General features: G+C 31.0%; 3 protein-coding genes across 3 annotated transcripts; 2 read left to right on the top strand and 1 right to left on the bottom strand.

The window, feature by feature from the left end:
• Positions 1 to 12,239: 12,239 nt before the first annotated feature.
• Positions 12,240 to 14,428, bottom strand: LOC105789673 (60S ribosomal protein L38). The gene is made up of 3 exons (XM_012617040.2): positions 14,361 to 14,428; positions 13,149 to 13,263; positions 12,240 to 12,437 (listed from the first exon to the last, which is right to left on the bottom strand). Exons 1-3 carry the CDS (start codon positions 14,426 to 14,428, stop codon positions 12,240 to 12,242), a joined length of 381 nt encoding a protein of 126 aa, XP_012472494.1.
• Positions 14,429 to 15,381: 953 nt separating this feature from the next.
• LOC105789672 (uncharacterized) lies at positions 15,382 to 16,449 on the top strand. The gene is made up of 2 exons (XM_012617039.1): positions 15,382 to 15,561; positions 15,625 to 16,449. The coding sequence occupies exons 1-2, from the start codon at positions 15,382 to 15,384 to the stop codon at positions 16,447 to 16,449; spliced, it is 1,005 nt and encodes a 334-aa protein (XP_012472493.1).
• A 57-nt stretch (positions 16,450 to 16,506) lies between these two features.
• LOC105789671 (uncharacterized) lies at positions 16,507 to 17,395 on the top strand. Its single transcript, XM_012617038.1, has 2 exons — positions 16,507 to 16,996; positions 17,085 to 17,395. The coding sequence occupies exons 1-2, from the start codon at positions 16,507 to 16,509 to the stop codon at positions 17,393 to 17,395; spliced, it is 801 nt and encodes a 266-aa protein (XP_012472492.1).
• The last annotated feature ends 439 nt before the right edge of the window (positions 17,396 to 17,834 follow it).

Raw genomic sequence — 17,834 nt, 5'->3', positions numbered from 1 at the left:
ATGTATAATTTATCCAACACAATAAATATTTTCTATTACCCAAAATATTATTTATTTAATCAATTAATTTAATTAACTATATTAATTTCTTAATTAAATTATTTCCTCAACCCAATTTAAAATTCACTAAAGTCATGACAACTTTACCGCACTAGAATCTATGAGAAATTTAATTTAATTGTCTTATTCAACAAATATATTATGACTAATTAATTTAATTCTCACTTCAAATTTCAATGATTTAATTACAATCAATTTAAATAATAATTGAATAAATTAAATTAATTTTCTAAGTCACCTTTTGTACTTAGTGAGAAAATGCATTCATTGCACATAGTGATACATGCAATTTATTTCTCTTACTTGTTGTTTTCATTCATTTCACAATCTATCAAATCTACATGCAATTCATTTCAAGTTATCTCGAGCTAGCTGAGGGACCGATTAGACATATATAATTAGGGCTCAAATAGTTTGTAATTAAGTTTTAGCTCTTCGCCGATTAATTACAACTCATTTAATCATAGAGTCATTCCACTATAGTACCATGACTGAACGCCCTCTTATTATATATCATTACTAAAGTTACTTTATTAAGTGTTCGTCCAATGACATTGTCATAAATGTGTTACACTCATAGTATATCCTTAATCTCTTTAGGATAAATTCATTCTCTCAGTATGATTCTATTTTATCCCATAGTTTCTATTACATCTTCTTATATGAAAAGTCAATTACTAACACATAGTAATTAAATTATTTTTCTTATGACAAATTACCTACAATCGCATTCCTTTTTCATCAATCATGTAATGTCAATGAGAGGATATCATTTACCCTTTTATTGGACTATGAATTCCACTATTGTGGGATGATACTATATTATAAAGAAGTCGTATACCCAACACACCAAGTTTTAGTTCCTTATCTACTTGAACTCAGATTTTCATTTAGATCAAAGTATACTAGTTACACATAAATTGTCCATCATTCACTCAAGATTAAGGTATGCTACATTATGGACGTCACAAATGAATAAATCCGTAAACGAATCTAGGATAATTTCAACTTGGGTTAAGTCTGATGTATTTTCAGTCTAGATAATGACATCTATGTCTCTATCTTCTGGGAGTCATTCATTCCGATACTCAAGACAAGACATCTCCCTAATTTGACTTGATAGACAACATAATAGTCTTTCAATCGATTTGCTCAATTTCTATTAGACTATTGACTGTTTAGGTTATCTACTAATATGTCTTCTCGCATTATGATTTGACCACATAATGCAACATAATATTAGTTAAATATTAGATAATCAATGAGCTAATATTTGCTTACATTTTTCTTTGTATGCAAAAACCATTGAAGACATATAGAAATGATATTAATGTATAATGGAATTTTATTTAAACCAATATGTTCAAAAAATTACTGATACAAATTGACAAATATACTACACTAAGGGCACTAGATCCTAACACAACAACCATTTGGCTACTTCAATCTTACCCCTAACCTGACTCACCCTCAACAGCCTAGAATACCAAAAAACTGGAAGCCAATAAACACAATAAAAAAACAGAAAAAAAAAAGATTCGACAATCTTTGAACCTTAGTTGCAAGCATAGAAAAAGAAAAACTTGGAGAATAAAAAAGGAGATGCAAAAATAAAAAGAAAAGGCAGAGTACTTATCTTAGTTTGAACCCGGATTCTTAAGCACTGAATTCCCATTCGATGATCCAAATGGTGAGGAGGAGTATTTAATCGTGGGGAACAACATATCCCTGACCGACGATGATCTGACGGTGCAAAACAGAGATCGAAGAAAGAGTGGTTCAAAGCTTTAAATGTTGTTAGAAGATTTGGAGTTGGTTTCTTGGAAGATAGGCATTGGTAGATTGAGAGAGAGGAGAGTACATGCTTTCTTCCAATGGTATTGATGGCCTGAACGGAGGTTGGATTCGGCAGTGGTGGACAACCTCAATGACAACAGCTAGGGCTGAGAAGAAAAAGAAAAAAAAGAACAAAATAATAAAAGGAAAGAAAGGGAAAAAGGAAAAAAGGAAAAAAGAAAATTTATGTATTATGTGGAAAAATAATTAGGTGGATTGTTGATTGTGCAATCCGTTAGAGAAAAATAGAAAATTTAACGACAGTGATTAATTTGCACTGTCACATCCTAGAAACAGGGTCGGTAGTATTGACATTAAATTATAGATTAAAAATAGAGTAAATAGAAAACAAGTTAGTAATTAGGACTAAACAGGAATAGAAGCTAAAGTGGGGAACTTAAATAGGCAAATTAGGACTAATGGTTAGTGGGGGATTTATTAAAACAATGGTAGAGTTAGGAGGGATCTATAGGATAAATAAACCAACTTTATAAATGAATTTGGCTATATAATTTCCTTTTTTTTATTATAATTTTCTCTCTTTTCACACTTTCTTCATTTCAAAAGTTGTTAGAACTGGTAGTTAACTTTCTTTCAAAATTTTCTTGCGCATTGCATTTTCTGAGCAACCAAGCAACCTTTTCTTCTTTAAATTCTCAAGCAAAACACCATTTGTTCTCTTAAGGTTTGGTTCGGTTATTGAGCGGACCACTCGGGAGTCACGGAGGATAGCAAGATCAAATGTAAACAATCTATTTTCATATCAAATCCGCATGAAATGATTTTGGCTAAAGTATCTACAATTTAGATAATAATTATAAATAAACTTTATTTTTTTATATGTTTGGCTTCATGAAAATGGTGGATCGAAGCTGGAAAATCTATGAAATGTTTTCTAAAATGATTTTCAAAGAGCTTTAATAAAAAATAAATAAAAGGTTTACGATCCTGTTTAGCAAAGTTTTTAAGAAAACTTATAAACAGAAGGGTTTTGCTCTTGAAGAAGATGATGAACAGTGGTTATTTTGAAAGAATAGGATTTAGTGAGGTTACCTTTAATTAATAGTCTAGATTTGCAAATATATGTAAGTTAGGATGGTCAAAAAATTAGAAAAATAAAGTCAAGTAATAGCATAGTGAGAATCTGTCATAGTTAACGTAAATAAGGGGTTGCAGTTGAACGAAGAATGAATTAAATTATTTTAAACAATTATGTGATGTGTAATTGTTCATGCGAAGCTGAGAATTTTGGAGGAGCATCGACTAGCAGAGATAAAGGCAAGGAGAAGGTCACATTGTCAACATTGCGGTGAACTAAGGTGAGTACTCTGTAGATTGCACTTGAAAATGAGATCGCACTCTACTAGAAGCCAAGTAAGACGTGCAAACCCTATTTTCATGTTGTGAATTAAACATGTGCATGTGCGAACCTTTTCTACGCATTGTGCGAACCCTTAGCAAGAATCTGTAAACGTGAGTTTTTACATGTTATGCGAACCTTGAAATAAATGTATATATGCATCCAGGGTTAGGTTAAATATATACTCTATGTATAGGCGTCTAAATTTTGTTATATAATATACATATGTGTACTGTTATATATATTATATAGGTGTTTTTGGGACTTAATTTATATAATATATAATCATGATGTAAAAGGGTACTACTATATACAATGAATGCTTATGCAGGTTTTATTATAAATAATATATATCTTTGCATTAAAAAGGTTTTGTATTGTCTAATGTATATAAATGTATATATGTTATGTGCGAACCTTTAAAAGTGAACTATGAACCCATGTGATATGTGAGGTTTACCATGTCGTTGAACCTATAATATTATGAAAACCCACATTGCATGCGAACATATGTCATATGTGAACCCTGTTATTTTATACTTGATGTTTTGTATATGCGAGCTTAATGCTTTGTGAACTATATTATGCAAGCTCATTAAAATTTTCAGTCTAAAATGACGTGATCTGTAAATGTGTAATATTGTGATATGTTGGCATTGTGAATTTTTAGAACCATTAGATATAGTTGGCATAACATTAAATTGTGAGTGCCCACCCATATAGTGTGAAAGGGCATTGTGAACCAGTGATTCGATGGAGAAATAAGGGAATGTTGAGCAATACTCCATTCCTCGGAGATCGTAAGGGTGTGTTTTTCGGGGAGTGTGAGCATTCGTGTTACACTTATATAGCGACTTGAGTGACTCTATGAGTCTTAGGGTGTGTTTTGGGATATTCGTTTATCCAATGAGTATAACATTTTATTATGTTTCCTTTTCACGAATTGCCATTATATCACTGAATTGAACTGGGTTTGTTATATGTGAACTGATGATATGCGAACTAATTGAATGCGAACCACCTATATTCGAATTGTTATATGTGATTTGTTTATATGGGGTTGTTTGGTATGTGGACTATTGCTATGCTTTCTAGTGTGGTTTACATTTGTATTCACTGAGCTTTCCCAAGCTCTTCTCTTTACTTTCTTTCCCCTTTTAGATAAGTAGTGCGTGGGATAGCGAGGAGGGTGACAGCTCAGTAATCCTTCACACAAACTTTCTTTCTACAGTATGTGCGCTGAGCTTATAAAACCCCAGGAAGGCAATGTAGGACATACCCGAGCTAGAGACTTAGAATGGGACTCAGATAATTTTAGACAATTTAAAAATAATTCTTTTTTAAAGGGTGTAATTGGACTTTTTGGTCTGTTTAATTTTTGGGACTTTTTGGTCTCTGTGTTTGCTTGTTTGGCTGAAATTGCTGTTTGAATTATATGATACTGCCTATAAGAACTAACAAGACATTTTGCAACTAGTAGAGTATGCCGAAATTCAGGTACGTCTTATTTCGTTTATTATATGACTTATTGTTTGATTTAAAAAAGCATGCTCTTGGGACTAAATGCTTGTGTGAAATATTATGTATACATATGGTGAGTATGGCTGGTTGGTGTGATTTGTGGTAGTTTTTCAAAGAGTCACCTCAGTGGCTAATGTGCCGTTCGAAATTCGGACCAGACTATCTTGGCCGGGTTTGGGGTGTTACACGCACAATTATTTTATTTAGAATGATTAAATTGAAAAAAAAATTTAAGTGACAAAAATAAGACAAACCCTATTTTAAAGTGACCATAGGTGTACTTTAACATTTTTTTTATTTTAAAATGTCATACCAATCAATTTAACCAAAAATAACAATGTTAATGAATTTTAGTATCTAAAAAAATATGAGAATAAATTTCTAAAGAAATTAGAATAACTAAATTTCACTTTTATAAAGAGTATAAAAACTTATGGGTTATTTTAAGGTATTGAATATCCAATAAATTACAACCATTTCAAAAAGTGAATCGTATATCCATTTTCAATGATATTGGGACCATAGAAAAAGAATGAACTGCAACTCTTACCCACCTATAACATTTAACCAATACTTAGATTATATCAAATGTATACAAATATGAACCATATAAGTTTTTGCCTGGACCACATTATCAAGTCATATACATTACCATTATTTTTGTAGACAAGCTGTTAAAAGGAACAAAAGGGAAAAAATCTTCAACAGTACTTTTAAAACAAAATTCATCATCTATCTATTCATATAATATTTTTAATATTATTTAAACTGGGGAAAAGAACAAGCACCTTGAATTTAGGTGCCAGCTTACAAAATCTTTTAGCATCACATTCACCTTTTCAAAATGAAATATTTAATAGATTTAAATTTTAATTAAATTTAGGGAAAAGTATCTCGTAGCCTCATGTATTAAGAGTTAAATTATATTTTGCTCATTTTACTTAAAATATGGATGAACTAGTTCATGTACATTATATTAAAGAGTAAATTAGACATTTCTATTAAAAATTTTATTCATTAGTACAATTAAAATTTGCATAGTTGATGGAATGATAGTTCAAGTGTAACTCACGTTGATGTATAGAGATCAATTTTAACAGAAAATAAATGAAATTTTTAATAAAAATTTTGATTTTCTCATCTAATGTACAAGAATTAATCTACTTATTTTTAATTAATAAAAATAAAATAAAATAAAATCTAACTCCTCGCGCAAACAACCGTATAACACTTTTACCTAAATTTAAATCAATCAATTGCGTCTTAAAACCTGAAAGATATCCCAAATTCCAACAATTAGATAGAATTTAATACTTGTGAAAGGTCCTCTTGGGCATTATGGGGTAAACAAAGAAGGAAGCAATGAAGTTCATAGCCCTCATGATGAAGCCACCTAAGAAGCCAATTCTTCATGGGTCCAGAGTTATTAAGGTCTCTGTTTTCCATGATTGAGACCTGTAAAGCAGGAACTTGTTGAGGAAAGGATATGCAAATCCATTGTATTAAATCTGCTTATACAAAAGCAAATGAGAGCACCCCTCCAAATCCCCTAACTTTGATTCTCCTCATATTCCAAAGCTCTGCTCTTGAAAATTCGTTTGATTGTAGGTGAAGCAATCAAAGTTAGAGGAATATAATATTCTAAGGCTCTAATTTCCGTTTATTTATTTTATCTAATGATGTCATATTCTCTTTTATATTAATGATGCAGCTCAATATGGATCCCACTTGTCTGAAATGACGTTTACTAATTTTTTGACATTACTACTAGTATATTCAATAATTGAGAGCTCATTTACTCTTCACTCGTCTAGTTAAAATTATTCTAAAACCATTTGTACATCCTCGTTAAATTATGGGTGAATTTTAATTTTAGTCACCTAATTAAAATTTATAATTTCGTTCTTCAACTATTTAAATTTTTTTTATTTAAGTTATTGAATTATTTAAAAGTTTTTATTTGTCATTGGGTTGTTAAGTTTTTTTTTAGTTCCGCTAGTGAGCTTCAAGCGGTGATTCAACGATTGGTACCTAAATAATAATTTTAAATACATATGGTTCAAGTTTTAGGGACGTAAATAAGTTAATTAATGATTTAAGTTTATCATACTAAAGTATCTTCTTCTTTTTTTGCTTTGAAAAAGTTTTCAAATATATATGGTTTCAAATTTATATGCTCTAATATGTAATTAGTTATACTGTAACAAGATTTTAATTTAACTCAAACAATTTCACTCGGTTTGACTTGACTCGAATTTCATTTCACAAGACTCGATTCAAAAAAATTTCAAATCGAGTTAGGATGATAAAATAGGACCTGTCAACTCGATTAACGCAAAATTTTTTCACTGGATTCATTTGAATGCTCACCCCTACCCAATCGATCTAACGATTAATGTCGAAGATTGGAGAAAAAAGTTGTTTGAATTTTGGTTCGCAAATTTGTGATGTCCAAAACTATTTCATGGAAAAAAAAACTAAATTGTTGAAAAGAAGAAGAAAGAGATCTTTCAATTGGTGCAGGTAGTGCAAACAGAGAAAGTCATATAACGTCGATTTTAACAGCCCAGTGACTTAAATGAAAACTTTTTAATAGTTCAATGACCAAATTGTAACTTTTTTAATTAAGTGACAAAAACGAAAACTTATCCATTGATTAGTGACTAATGTTGTAGTTTACCCTAATTTTTAAAATTTAGGGTAAAGTATACAAATGGTCACCCAAGTATGTTTGCATTCTTGTTTTGGTCACTCAACTTTAAAAATTTTTAATTTAGGTACTAACGTCTAAATTTGTTCCTGTTTTGGTCACTCTCCTTTAAATTGATAACGAAAAGCTTTTTTTCTAACTGGTATAATAACACATTTAGTCCTCAACACTTACATATTCTATCAATTTGATTCTAATTCTAAATATTTCAATAAATTTAACCCTTCACATTGACAAATTCTATCATTTTGGTCTTCAAACTTCCTAACCAAAGCTTTCAGGTTTTAAAACAAAGACATTCTACATCTATTAATTGTTTTATTTATGGGGGAAATTATCCAATTCTGTGCATAACCATTTTTATTTATATTTTTAAGAAGTTAGTGGTAGAAATGAACTAAAACCATTAAAATAATAGAAAATAAAAATTTAAAAATATAATATATATAATAAAATTATATAAATAATTTAATATTTGTAAAAAATATTTTTCACTATGATTAGCATAATTTTAGTTTAAAATTAATTTTGTAAATGATTTGACACTAAATCAAATTATTAGTGATACATATTGCTTGTTGTTGATTTAAAATTAAAACAAACAATTAAAAAGAAAAGAAAACATAATAATCTTTTAATCAATTTATAAAATTAAAAAATCATTATCAATGTAGAAAAGGAAATTCAATTAATTCTTTCACATTTTTTCTTAAGAAAATAGACATTTTCATAATTTTTCTTATATAATTATTGATTGAACAATTGGATTTTTCAAAGCCATAATTTTTAACTTTGGATTTAATATCTAATTTCAAGGATCAACTTCAAGACTATTTTTATGTACCTTGAAGGAAATGACATACCGTAAACAACAAGAGTAAATCTAAAGTGCTCTTTTTTAAAGGTTTTCCCATTTTCTTTAACTAAAACTTTATCAATCAAAGAGTTATAGAATATCATATTTAGAATAAAATAAAAGAATAAAGTTTTAGGATAAACTTATTGGTATTAGGAATTGACTCAAAAAGAGAGGTTTTTTTTCTTTTTTGGGGTTTTACAAATTTATAAATGTGGAATGCCTCTTAAAAATTGAAAGTTTCTGTTAGGAAGTGTGAGGATCAAATTGATAAAACTTGTAAATGTGAAGGGTTAAATTTATTGAATTATTTAGAATTGGAATTAAATCGATAGATTATGTAAGTATTGAGAACTAGATATATTATTATACCAGTTAGAAAAAGGATTTTCGTGAAGCCCCGACAATGTTTGACAGTGGTTGAATTTGACAATGACAACAACTACGATCGTGGTGAGCTAGAAATGGGAAGACTTTGGAAAAATCAAAGAAGAATGAGAGAAATAGAACTCTAGAGAAAAAAAAAAGGAGCTAAAGTAATATTAAAATAAAATTTTATACTTTTATAGGTAGAATTTTAATAATATTTTAAATATTTAAATATAATAAAATAATTTTAAATATGATTTTAGATTTATTTTAAATTTTAAAATTAAATTTATTGTTAAATAATGTTTCTATTATTAAATATAAAATGTTAGAACTATTTATTTTAAATATTATTTTTAATATAATATTTATAAAGTTATTAAGAAATAAATCATATTTTCATAAATAATATATTATACTACTAAATATATTTATACTATATATTACTAAATTATAATTTTCAATCATAATATTAAAATTTTCATATATTACTTTTATTGTTTTTTATGAATTATATTAATTAAATAAAACTTATATAAACATTTAATAATAATAGAATAATAAAAATATTATTATTTAATTTAAGGGTAATAATATCACTTAACACTTAGGGCACGTTTGGTTCGCTGTATTGGATTAGAGGTGTATTGGATTAGAGGTGTAATGGAATAGAGGTGTAATGGAATAGAGGTGTAATAGCAAATCAACTGTTTGGTTGAATGTAATGGAATATAGGCGTAATAGTAATCTTGTGTTTGGTTGAATGGAATAGAGGTGTAATAGCATAATGGAAAAAACTAAAATGACTAGAATACCCTTAGCATAAATTTATTTTGGTAAATGATTATTGTTATTGTTATTTAAATTTTAATAAGATTATTATTATCAAAAATAAATAATTTAATCATATTTAAACATAATTATTATTAAATATATTTTAATTAAAATATATAATTTAATAAAATTCTTAATAATCAATATTTTTATCTGAATTTACTAAAATAATAATATATGATACTATAAAATATATTTTAACATAATTATTATTAAATATAATTTAATAAAATATATAATTTAATAAAATTCTTAATATTAAATATTCTTATATGAATTTTCTAAAATCATAATATATAATACTATAAAATATAATTTAACATAATTATTAAATATAATTTAATAAAAATATATAATTTAATAAAATTCTTAATATTAAATATTCTTATATGAATTTAATAAAATCATAATATATAATACTATATAATATAATTTAAAATAATTATTATTAAATATAATTTAATAAAATATATAATTTAATAAAATTCTTAATATTAAATATTCTTATATGAATTTAATAAAATCATAATATATAATACTATAAAATATAATTTAAAATAATTATTATTAAATATAATTTAATAAAATATATAATTTAATCTAAAGTTTGAATGTGTATTTACCTAGCAAAAATCAATGAACTCTCGTGTAACTATAACCTTAATAATATATGATGTATAATTAATATTTCGTGACTAATTAATAGCATAGAGATAAATATAGTAATGACGAATTTATAGTATACGATTAAAATGCTAATAATTTATAGTATACAATTAAAATATTATAAATAAAATAATAGTAAATAATATATAAGATAAATTAACATATAAATAATTCATATATTTAGAAGGAATAAAGATAAATTTAGTGTGATAAAATACAACATTACTTTGAAATCAAGGTTGCGAATTAGTTTTCGTGCAAGCTTTTCCAAATGCTATATTAATGATATTGAACAAGTAGTAATGTAAAGCTCTTTTCTTATATCCTTCAAATACTTCAACTGATTTCTCCATTTATCAGCAAAATAAAAGCCATCCTGAGCAGCAAAACAACTTCCAAATATAGCATTTGATCCAGTCATCCTCATAAACAAACAAGTCAACCCCCTATTACAAGCCTCAGTTCCCAATAGGCAATAGGAGAAAAACAAGATTCTAGTGGCAACATAATTCCAAAATATATAAACATGCATTTAAAAACTTTTAGATCTAACATCAAATTTACTGGCAATGCTGCAACAAAGCGAAGTGCCATCCTCTTTATCGGTATGAACAGAGAAATAGGTGTCTGGGCATAGCCCCAACAATCTCAATGCTTCCTCTACAACTTCGTCTAGATTCTCGCAGTAAACGCCAACATGATCACCTGTTTCATATCTGAAAAGGAAGACAAGTATGAGCTGGTGAAGTTCTCTATTATGTAGCATCTAGTTTTAAGATGAGGATAAGAGAGGAGAGGAGGTCATCATAATTGGAAAAAGAGAAAAAAAACTTAGCAATACAGAACAGAATATTTAGGAAAGTAGTAACTTACGATAGTCCAGTGCCAGTAAGATCAAATTCAAGATGGATGCAAGAACGATCAGATGCAGGAGTATGAAGCTCCTTCCTCACAGCCACATTAGACCTTCAAGTTAGAAACAAAAAACCAAGTTAGATTTCATCAAAGAAGAATACTAAAAAAATGGCCACCAGGATATCTGAAAAAACTATTCCTGTATACCTGCATGGATGTTGAGCATCATAAACAGTGTGGCCATTTGCATTGTTCCAGTTCTTATCCTTGACAGGTGCATTTGCAGGATCATAAAATACAACACGGTATTCCAAAACAGCAGCAGTGTATGGGGTAGAAACAGTTGTTGCATCATCGTCATCACGCAGAAGCTGATCTAACTCGGGCCACACTGATTCACGTCTAGAAGAGCAACATGGTTCAATAAAGGGTAAATGTAAAAGAATGAAAAAGCTTTTTATTCGAACAGAGGTGATGTTCTTTTTACCAGGCAGTAAAGTCATCTTCAATGCATTGATCATCATCTCCAAGACCCACAGGAACTAGACGTTTTGCTCCTGCAAATATGGTAAGGCCAATTTTAGCACATAGGTTCCCATGCAGTGAAAATTTGATGACATTATGTATGACCCAACTCTAAAAGAATCTTCTACTACATGGCCCAAGAATTTTATCCATTTGTGTATATTTCTGTTTGAACATTTGAATACATAAATAGAAACATTTGGATACATGTCAAGACTCACTTCATCTCACTGAAATTAGAATACACATCTATTCAGAATTAGTGCAGTAAGTTGTAATAACATCCAATAAGTATAATGATAAGGGTTGATTGTACTGATACCAGTATGATAACAGTGGGAAACAATGATTCATTTCTGCTATGGGTTTATGATTCTATAGCATGTTTCTCAATTTCAAAAAAGGATGCTGGTTGAAACAAAATAAGAAAAACAAGGCTCCACCATCATAGCAAAGACCAAGAAACTTTGAGATGTAATTTACATGGTAAGAAAGAACAGTAAGACAGATTGTAATTCTGTTAGTACAGCAGCAACGAGAATAATGGTTTGTTCCTGTTATGGACCTACAATTCTATATAATATATTTGTTGATTTGAAATAAGGATGCTAGTTGAACCGAAACAAGAAAAATGATTATTGTATCATTTATATAGATGTACCTCGAGGAAGGGACTTCTTCAACTTGTCAGCCTTCTCAGCATCCGACACGCAAAGTGTGTACAAGTACTTGGAGCAGCGGGCCTTGAACTTGACAAAATCTTTGCTCTTCTTGATCTTTACAGAGCATGCATCTTTCCTTCTGGCAGTCAGAAGGAAGTCCTTGATCTCATGAATCTGCTTAGGCTGTAAACCATAACCCAGAAAACATTCATTTAACCCAGGAAGTCAAATAATAGTTAAGGCATAAATCAATTATAGTACAGAGGCCGGTGAGAGCCAAAATCGCAAAATAAGGATCATAATAAGTAAATAAGCAACTCAATGAACAAGGAAAATACAGATTGAAACTAAAAGAATATACACATTCTTAACAAATGATATCATAATCAGATATTCTAGAATTAAAATGTTGTAACATGTAGTAAAAATATGTGCAATTCATTCAAACATAAGCCAAATCCAAAAGAAAAGACATAACATTGCATTAGGACGACTATTTGCAAATAAGCAAATCAGCAACACACAGAGCAAGTAAAAACACAAATTACAACTCAAGATCTGAGAACAGCGCACACACATTCTTAAACATATTCAGATGTTTTAGACTGAAAATATCATTAAATGATGCAGCAAAAACACGGGCAAAATTATCAACTTTTTCCCATCTTCAAACACAGTTAATTTCCCATTTCCAACTTGTAAGGTGCTCTCGTACTCTTCATTTTTCCAAAAATAACCGTATCAGAAACTTGTATTTCAAGCAATGTTCAACAGATTCTTGGGCATGGATATGACATTAATATATTCCAAAGATTCCCAAATACATAAAAGAACACACTTATGAAGTATACATACACATATCTTACAAAAACACCTGAGTCCAATTAACATTACCTCCAAATTTATGTAAAACTTAAATGAGAAAACTCGAACCCATATCCAACATTCATCAGCAGCAACATAGCCGACAAAACAAAAATAATTATTTATAGAGCTACTATCCAATGAGCTAAAACAGACAAACAGAGGTATATTTTAACAATGAAAATAATCGATTGCCTTAAACACCATATAGTGTTCCAATCAATCAAATTACAGCAGGCATTAAAACCTTTCTCTTTCGTTAATTCACAACTATTAGCTTCATCAATCAAATCCTATGTACAGTTGATCGATTGAAAGTGTAACATTTCAAAGACGAAATTTAAACACAAAACTGGTTAACATTGAAATTACATGTAAATATAACCTAAAAAACCAAAAAATTAATCATATTTTCAGATTTCAGGCCGAAATGGAATGAAATGAAAGGCAAATCCATTTTTCCCCAAAAAACAAAAATAAAGAAACAATATTTCAAGAAAAGATCATTAAATTCATGGTATATATAAAGAAATTTAATTGAAATCAAAGGAATAGAAGAAGGGAAAAGCGTACTTAGGAACCATTGCTACTACTCTCTGTTACTCTGTTACCTCATACGATTCGTAATTGAAGGCCTTGTTGAAGGTTGTTAGGGTTTGTTAAAGGGTTGGTCAGGATAGAAGCATGAAAAGGAGGGAGAAGGTTGGAAGGAAAATGGGAAGAAAAATGAAAAAAAGAAGAAGATGCTGCAACGGGTTGGAGGGTAAAAGAGGACCGATTAGGTAATCCTTTCTTTTGGAAGGGATTACAAATCGGCGCTGCATAAGGAAAAATGGGGAATCGGTGCGCTGCGTAATAGGCCCGTATTAGGGCAATACAATCAACCAAACAGGGTAATTAGTGGGGCCACAGATTAGGGGTGTATTGGCTAATCCAATACACCCAACCAAACATGCTCTTTCTTTATCTATTCCTTACCATCAACTTAGCCAGCCATACAAGCTAATAGTATTACTTGTTTATTCCATTCAACTAAACAATGTAATATCTATTATTTTTATATTCCATTATTACATTCTATTCTTACTTATAAGTATTACATTCCTTATTTATTCCATTCCATTAAACCACTTGTTAATGTTATCACTCAAATGGAAAAATACGGCCATTTTATCCAAATATCCCAAAAAAATATTTTATTTACAAAAATAACTCAGGTTTAAAAACAATAACGAAAATAACCTGAAATGAACAGTAAAATCGGGTTGTTGCCTGTCAATGGCCGGAACCAACTCGTATTTTGGACCCATGATTGCCTAATAATTGTGTCAGACTAAAAAAAATTAATTTTTTTGGTCCTGGCATGTCAATGGCGGAACCAGTGTAATTTTTTTAAGATTGTATAATACTGATATACGAAGAAGAAAAGAATAAAAAATTTGGGTCTTTGCTTTCATCAATGGTCGGCATCCCCCATACAAAAAAAAAAATTGAGTTTTAAATCATCAATGGCGGTACCAGTGAGTAAAAGAAAAAAAAAATTGGTGGTGACCTGGCAATGGCCGGCACCACCTTTTTAAAAAAAATTACTTTTTTCGTGTCAGATAAGATACCAGTATACGAAAAAAGTAAAAAAAAAATTTTGGTGGTGACCTGGAAATGGCCGGCACCACCTTTAAAAAATTTTTTAATTTTTTCGTGTCAGATAAGATATCAGTATACGAAAAAAGTAAAAAAAAATTATTTTTTTTGGTGGTGGCCTGGCAATGGCCAGCACCACCTTTTTTTTTAAAAAAATTACTTTTTTCGTGTCAGATAAGGTATCAGTATACGAAAAAAGTAAAAAAAATTATTTTTTTGTGGTGGCCTGGCAATGGCCTGCACCACCTTTTTAAAAAAATTTACTTTTTTCGTGTCAGATAAGCTATCAGTATACGAAAAAAGTTAAAAAAAATTTAGTGGTGGCCTGCCAATGGCCGGCACCACCTTTTTAAAAATATATAGGGTATTTAATCTTCCATTTTGTCTAGTTTGAAAAGTTTTTTTCCCTCTGTTTAGAAAAAAGCAGTTTTTTTTAAAAAAAATGAGTTCTCAACTATTGTTTGTTTATGTTCATTTCGATGGTGAAATGATAAATACAAATGAAGAAGGATGTGTATTTCAAAGCCGGAAAAAAATAAGAATGAGATTCAACAAACAGATTTCGCTATCGAATTTCAAACGAAAAATCAGTACAAAGATAGCAAGCCGTTGCGGAAAGCAAATGTCAAGACTGTTTTACAGATTTCCGGTTTCAACTGATCTGCTAAAGTTCTCAGAAATAGAGCTTGAAGATGATGATGATTTAGGTACAATGATAGCAATTTATTGCCCTTTTGGAATAAAAAATCCCAGTCCAATTGAGTTGTTCGCGGAGATAGTTGAACCGGATCCTATTCAAATGGTAATTCCAGCAAGCCAGCGCTCCGGAATTGATTTTGATCTTAACGTCTCTTGGGAGGATTAGTCAGGTTTTGTACGGTTAGCGCCAACTCCTGAAAATCCAAACACTGGTGGGTGTTCGTATAACACCCCATACTCGAGTCATTGTCTAGAGATCCATCTAGAGGTGTTGGCCACCATAGAAGATTGTGATGAAGGGTCCGATAATGATGACCAGTCCCACCGTGATCCCAACGATAAATTTAGTGACCCTGATTTGGATGATATCCCTGAAGACATAGACGAGGAAGGGCCGATAGAGGGTGAAAATGCGAACCCCCATTCATCTGGAAACACGGGCCCTGGTATAGTTATAAGAAATAATCCAGGAACCTTCATGAGCAACGTGGATCCTGATGCGGCTCTTGCACGTGAGTTCCCGAAATTCCCAAATATTGTGCCGACTCACTTAGTTGACAATGAATTTGATGAAGAAGAGTTGTTTGTAGGGCAACAATTTGATAACAAAAAAGACTGTTTACATGCTATCAAACAACTTAGCTTGAAGTTAGGTGTGGATTATAAAGTAACGAAGTCGACGCAGTCTTTGTACGCAGGAGAATGTTGGAAAGCATCAAGTGGTTGTAAATGGCGTGTCCGAGCCTCGTTAATGCAGCGGACACAGATGTGGATGATAAGGAAACTAGAAGGTCCACACACATGCACGTCCGCTCGTATGTCGCAAGACCATAGAAAGTTAGATGCAAAAACTATATGCAACTGCATCATCCCTTTGGTGAAAGAGTCACCCACCATTCAAGTGTCGGTCCTTATTGCGGATATGCAAGCTCAATTCAAGTACAAAGTGTCGTACCGAAAGGCTTGGTGGGCAAAGCAAATGGCGATGTGAGAGTTGTATGGTGACTGGGATGTGTCATACAATGAACTTCAAGGGTGGATAGCTGGAATGCATGTGTATGTGCCCGGTACAGTGACTGATTTGCAAACACTGCCGTATAAAAGCCCTGATGGGGAGATACAACCGGGGAAACGAGTTTTTCACCGACAGTTTTGGACGTTCGAACCGTGTGTTAGGGCCTTCCCTTATTGCAAGCAAATGGTGCAGGTGGATGGGACGTGGTTGTATGGCAAATACACGCAAATCCTCTTGATTGCTGTTGCACAAGACGACAATCGAAATGTACTTCCGATCGCTTTTGCCATTGTGGAGCTTGAGTGCTTCGAGTCTTGGGAATTTTTCCTCACAAATCTGAGGAGGCACGTTGTTAGAGAAGACAAATATTTTTGCCTTATATCAGATAGATCGAAAGGATTACTTGCTGCGATAAGGCGATTGGGGGTTCCGTGGATGTCAGTTTATTGCATCCGGCACATCGCGGCAAACTTTCATAAAGATTACAAGAATAAAGATTGGAAAAAAGAGCTCGTGAACATGAGTAAAAATATTTGTTTGTATTTATTTCAAAAATTACTTTTCAAATATTTTTTTGTTTTTAATTTGGTGGAGTCAAATTAAATATGCAGCCTATGAGTTAGAACCGAGAAGATTCAGACTGAGGTTCGCAACACTTGAATCTCAGATGTCATCTTTACCAACAAATCTCCGGACATGGTTGGGGAGTATGGAAAACTGGCAATGGACTCAGAGTTACGATGAAGGGTATCGGTATGGGCAGATGACGACTAACCTCGTGGAGGCGGTGAACTCTGTATTGAGGCGCACACGCCATCTCCCGATTTCTGTTGTATTCTCGGTAACATTCTATAGGTTGGCGACATTGATGCCTAAGATTGGGTTGAAACAAGCTAAGCAGATCGAGGCCGGGCACGTGTAGTAGAGGTCGTCCAAAAGGCCATGGCGGTAAATAGTCGAAGGGCACAAACAATGAACGCAGAATTGTATTCGCGTGACTTGGAGACTTTTCGAGTATAGAAGTACTGATAGCTTATCTGACACGAAAAAAGTAAAAAAAATAATTCTTTTTAAAAAGGTGGGGCCTGGCAATGTGCCGGCCATTGCCAGGCCACCACCCAAATTTTTTTACTTTTTCAGATATCGATAGCTTATCGACATGAAAAAGTAATTTTTTTACTTTTTCAGATATCGATAGCTTATCTGACACGAAAAAAGTAATTTTTTTTACTTTTTTTGTATACTGATATCTTATCTAACACGAAAAAAGTAATTTTTTTAAAAGGTGGTGCCGGCCATTGCCAGGCCACCACCAATTTTTTTTTACTTTTTTTGTATACTGATATCTTATCTGAAACAAA

The sequence above is a fragment of the Gossypium raimondii genome, chromosome 2, assembly GCF_025698545.1.
Source record: "Gossypium raimondii isolate GPD5lz chromosome 2, ASM2569854v1, whole genome shotgun sequence".
Lineage (NCBI taxonomy): Eukaryota > Viridiplantae > Streptophyta > Magnoliopsida > Malvales > Malvaceae > Gossypium > Gossypium raimondii.
Note: the sequence above shows the minus strand (reverse complement) of the source record. Positions and strands in the feature narration are given on the sequence as shown.

What these genes read in the sequence shown, in the direction of transcription:
- LOC105789673 (XM_012617040.2), bottom strand. Translation starts at nt 14,428, where the DNA reads ATGGGTCCAAAATACGAGTTGGTTCCGGCCATTGACAGGCAACAACCC. An exon ending in GATTTTACTGTTCATTTCAG is followed by an intron (nt 13,264 to 14,360) that starts GTTATTTTCGTT and finishes TGTCTGTTTTAG; the next exon opens with CTCATTGGATAGTAGCTCTA. An exon ending in AGTTTTACATAAATTTGGAG is followed by an intron (nt 12,438 to 13,148) that starts GTAATGTTAATT and finishes TATGGTTTACAG; the next exon opens with CCTAAGCAGATTCATGAGAT.
- LOC105789672 (XM_012617039.1), top strand. Translation starts at nt 15,382, where the DNA reads ATGTCAAGACTGTTTTACAGATTTCCGGTTTCAACTGATCTGCTAAAG. An exon ending in AACCGGATCCTATTCAAATG is followed by an intron (nt 15,562 to 15,624) that starts GTAATTCCAGCA and finishes TGGGAGGATTAG; the next exon opens with TCAGGTTTTGTACGGTTAGC.
- LOC105789671 (XM_012617038.1), top strand. Translation starts at nt 16,507, where the DNA reads ATGCATGTGTATGTGCCCGGTACAGTGACTGATTTGCAAACACTGCCG. An exon ending in AAAAGAGCTCGTGAACATGA is followed by an intron (nt 16,997 to 17,084) that starts GTAAAAATATTT and finishes TTAAATATGCAG; the next exon opens with CCTATGAGTTAGAACCGAGA.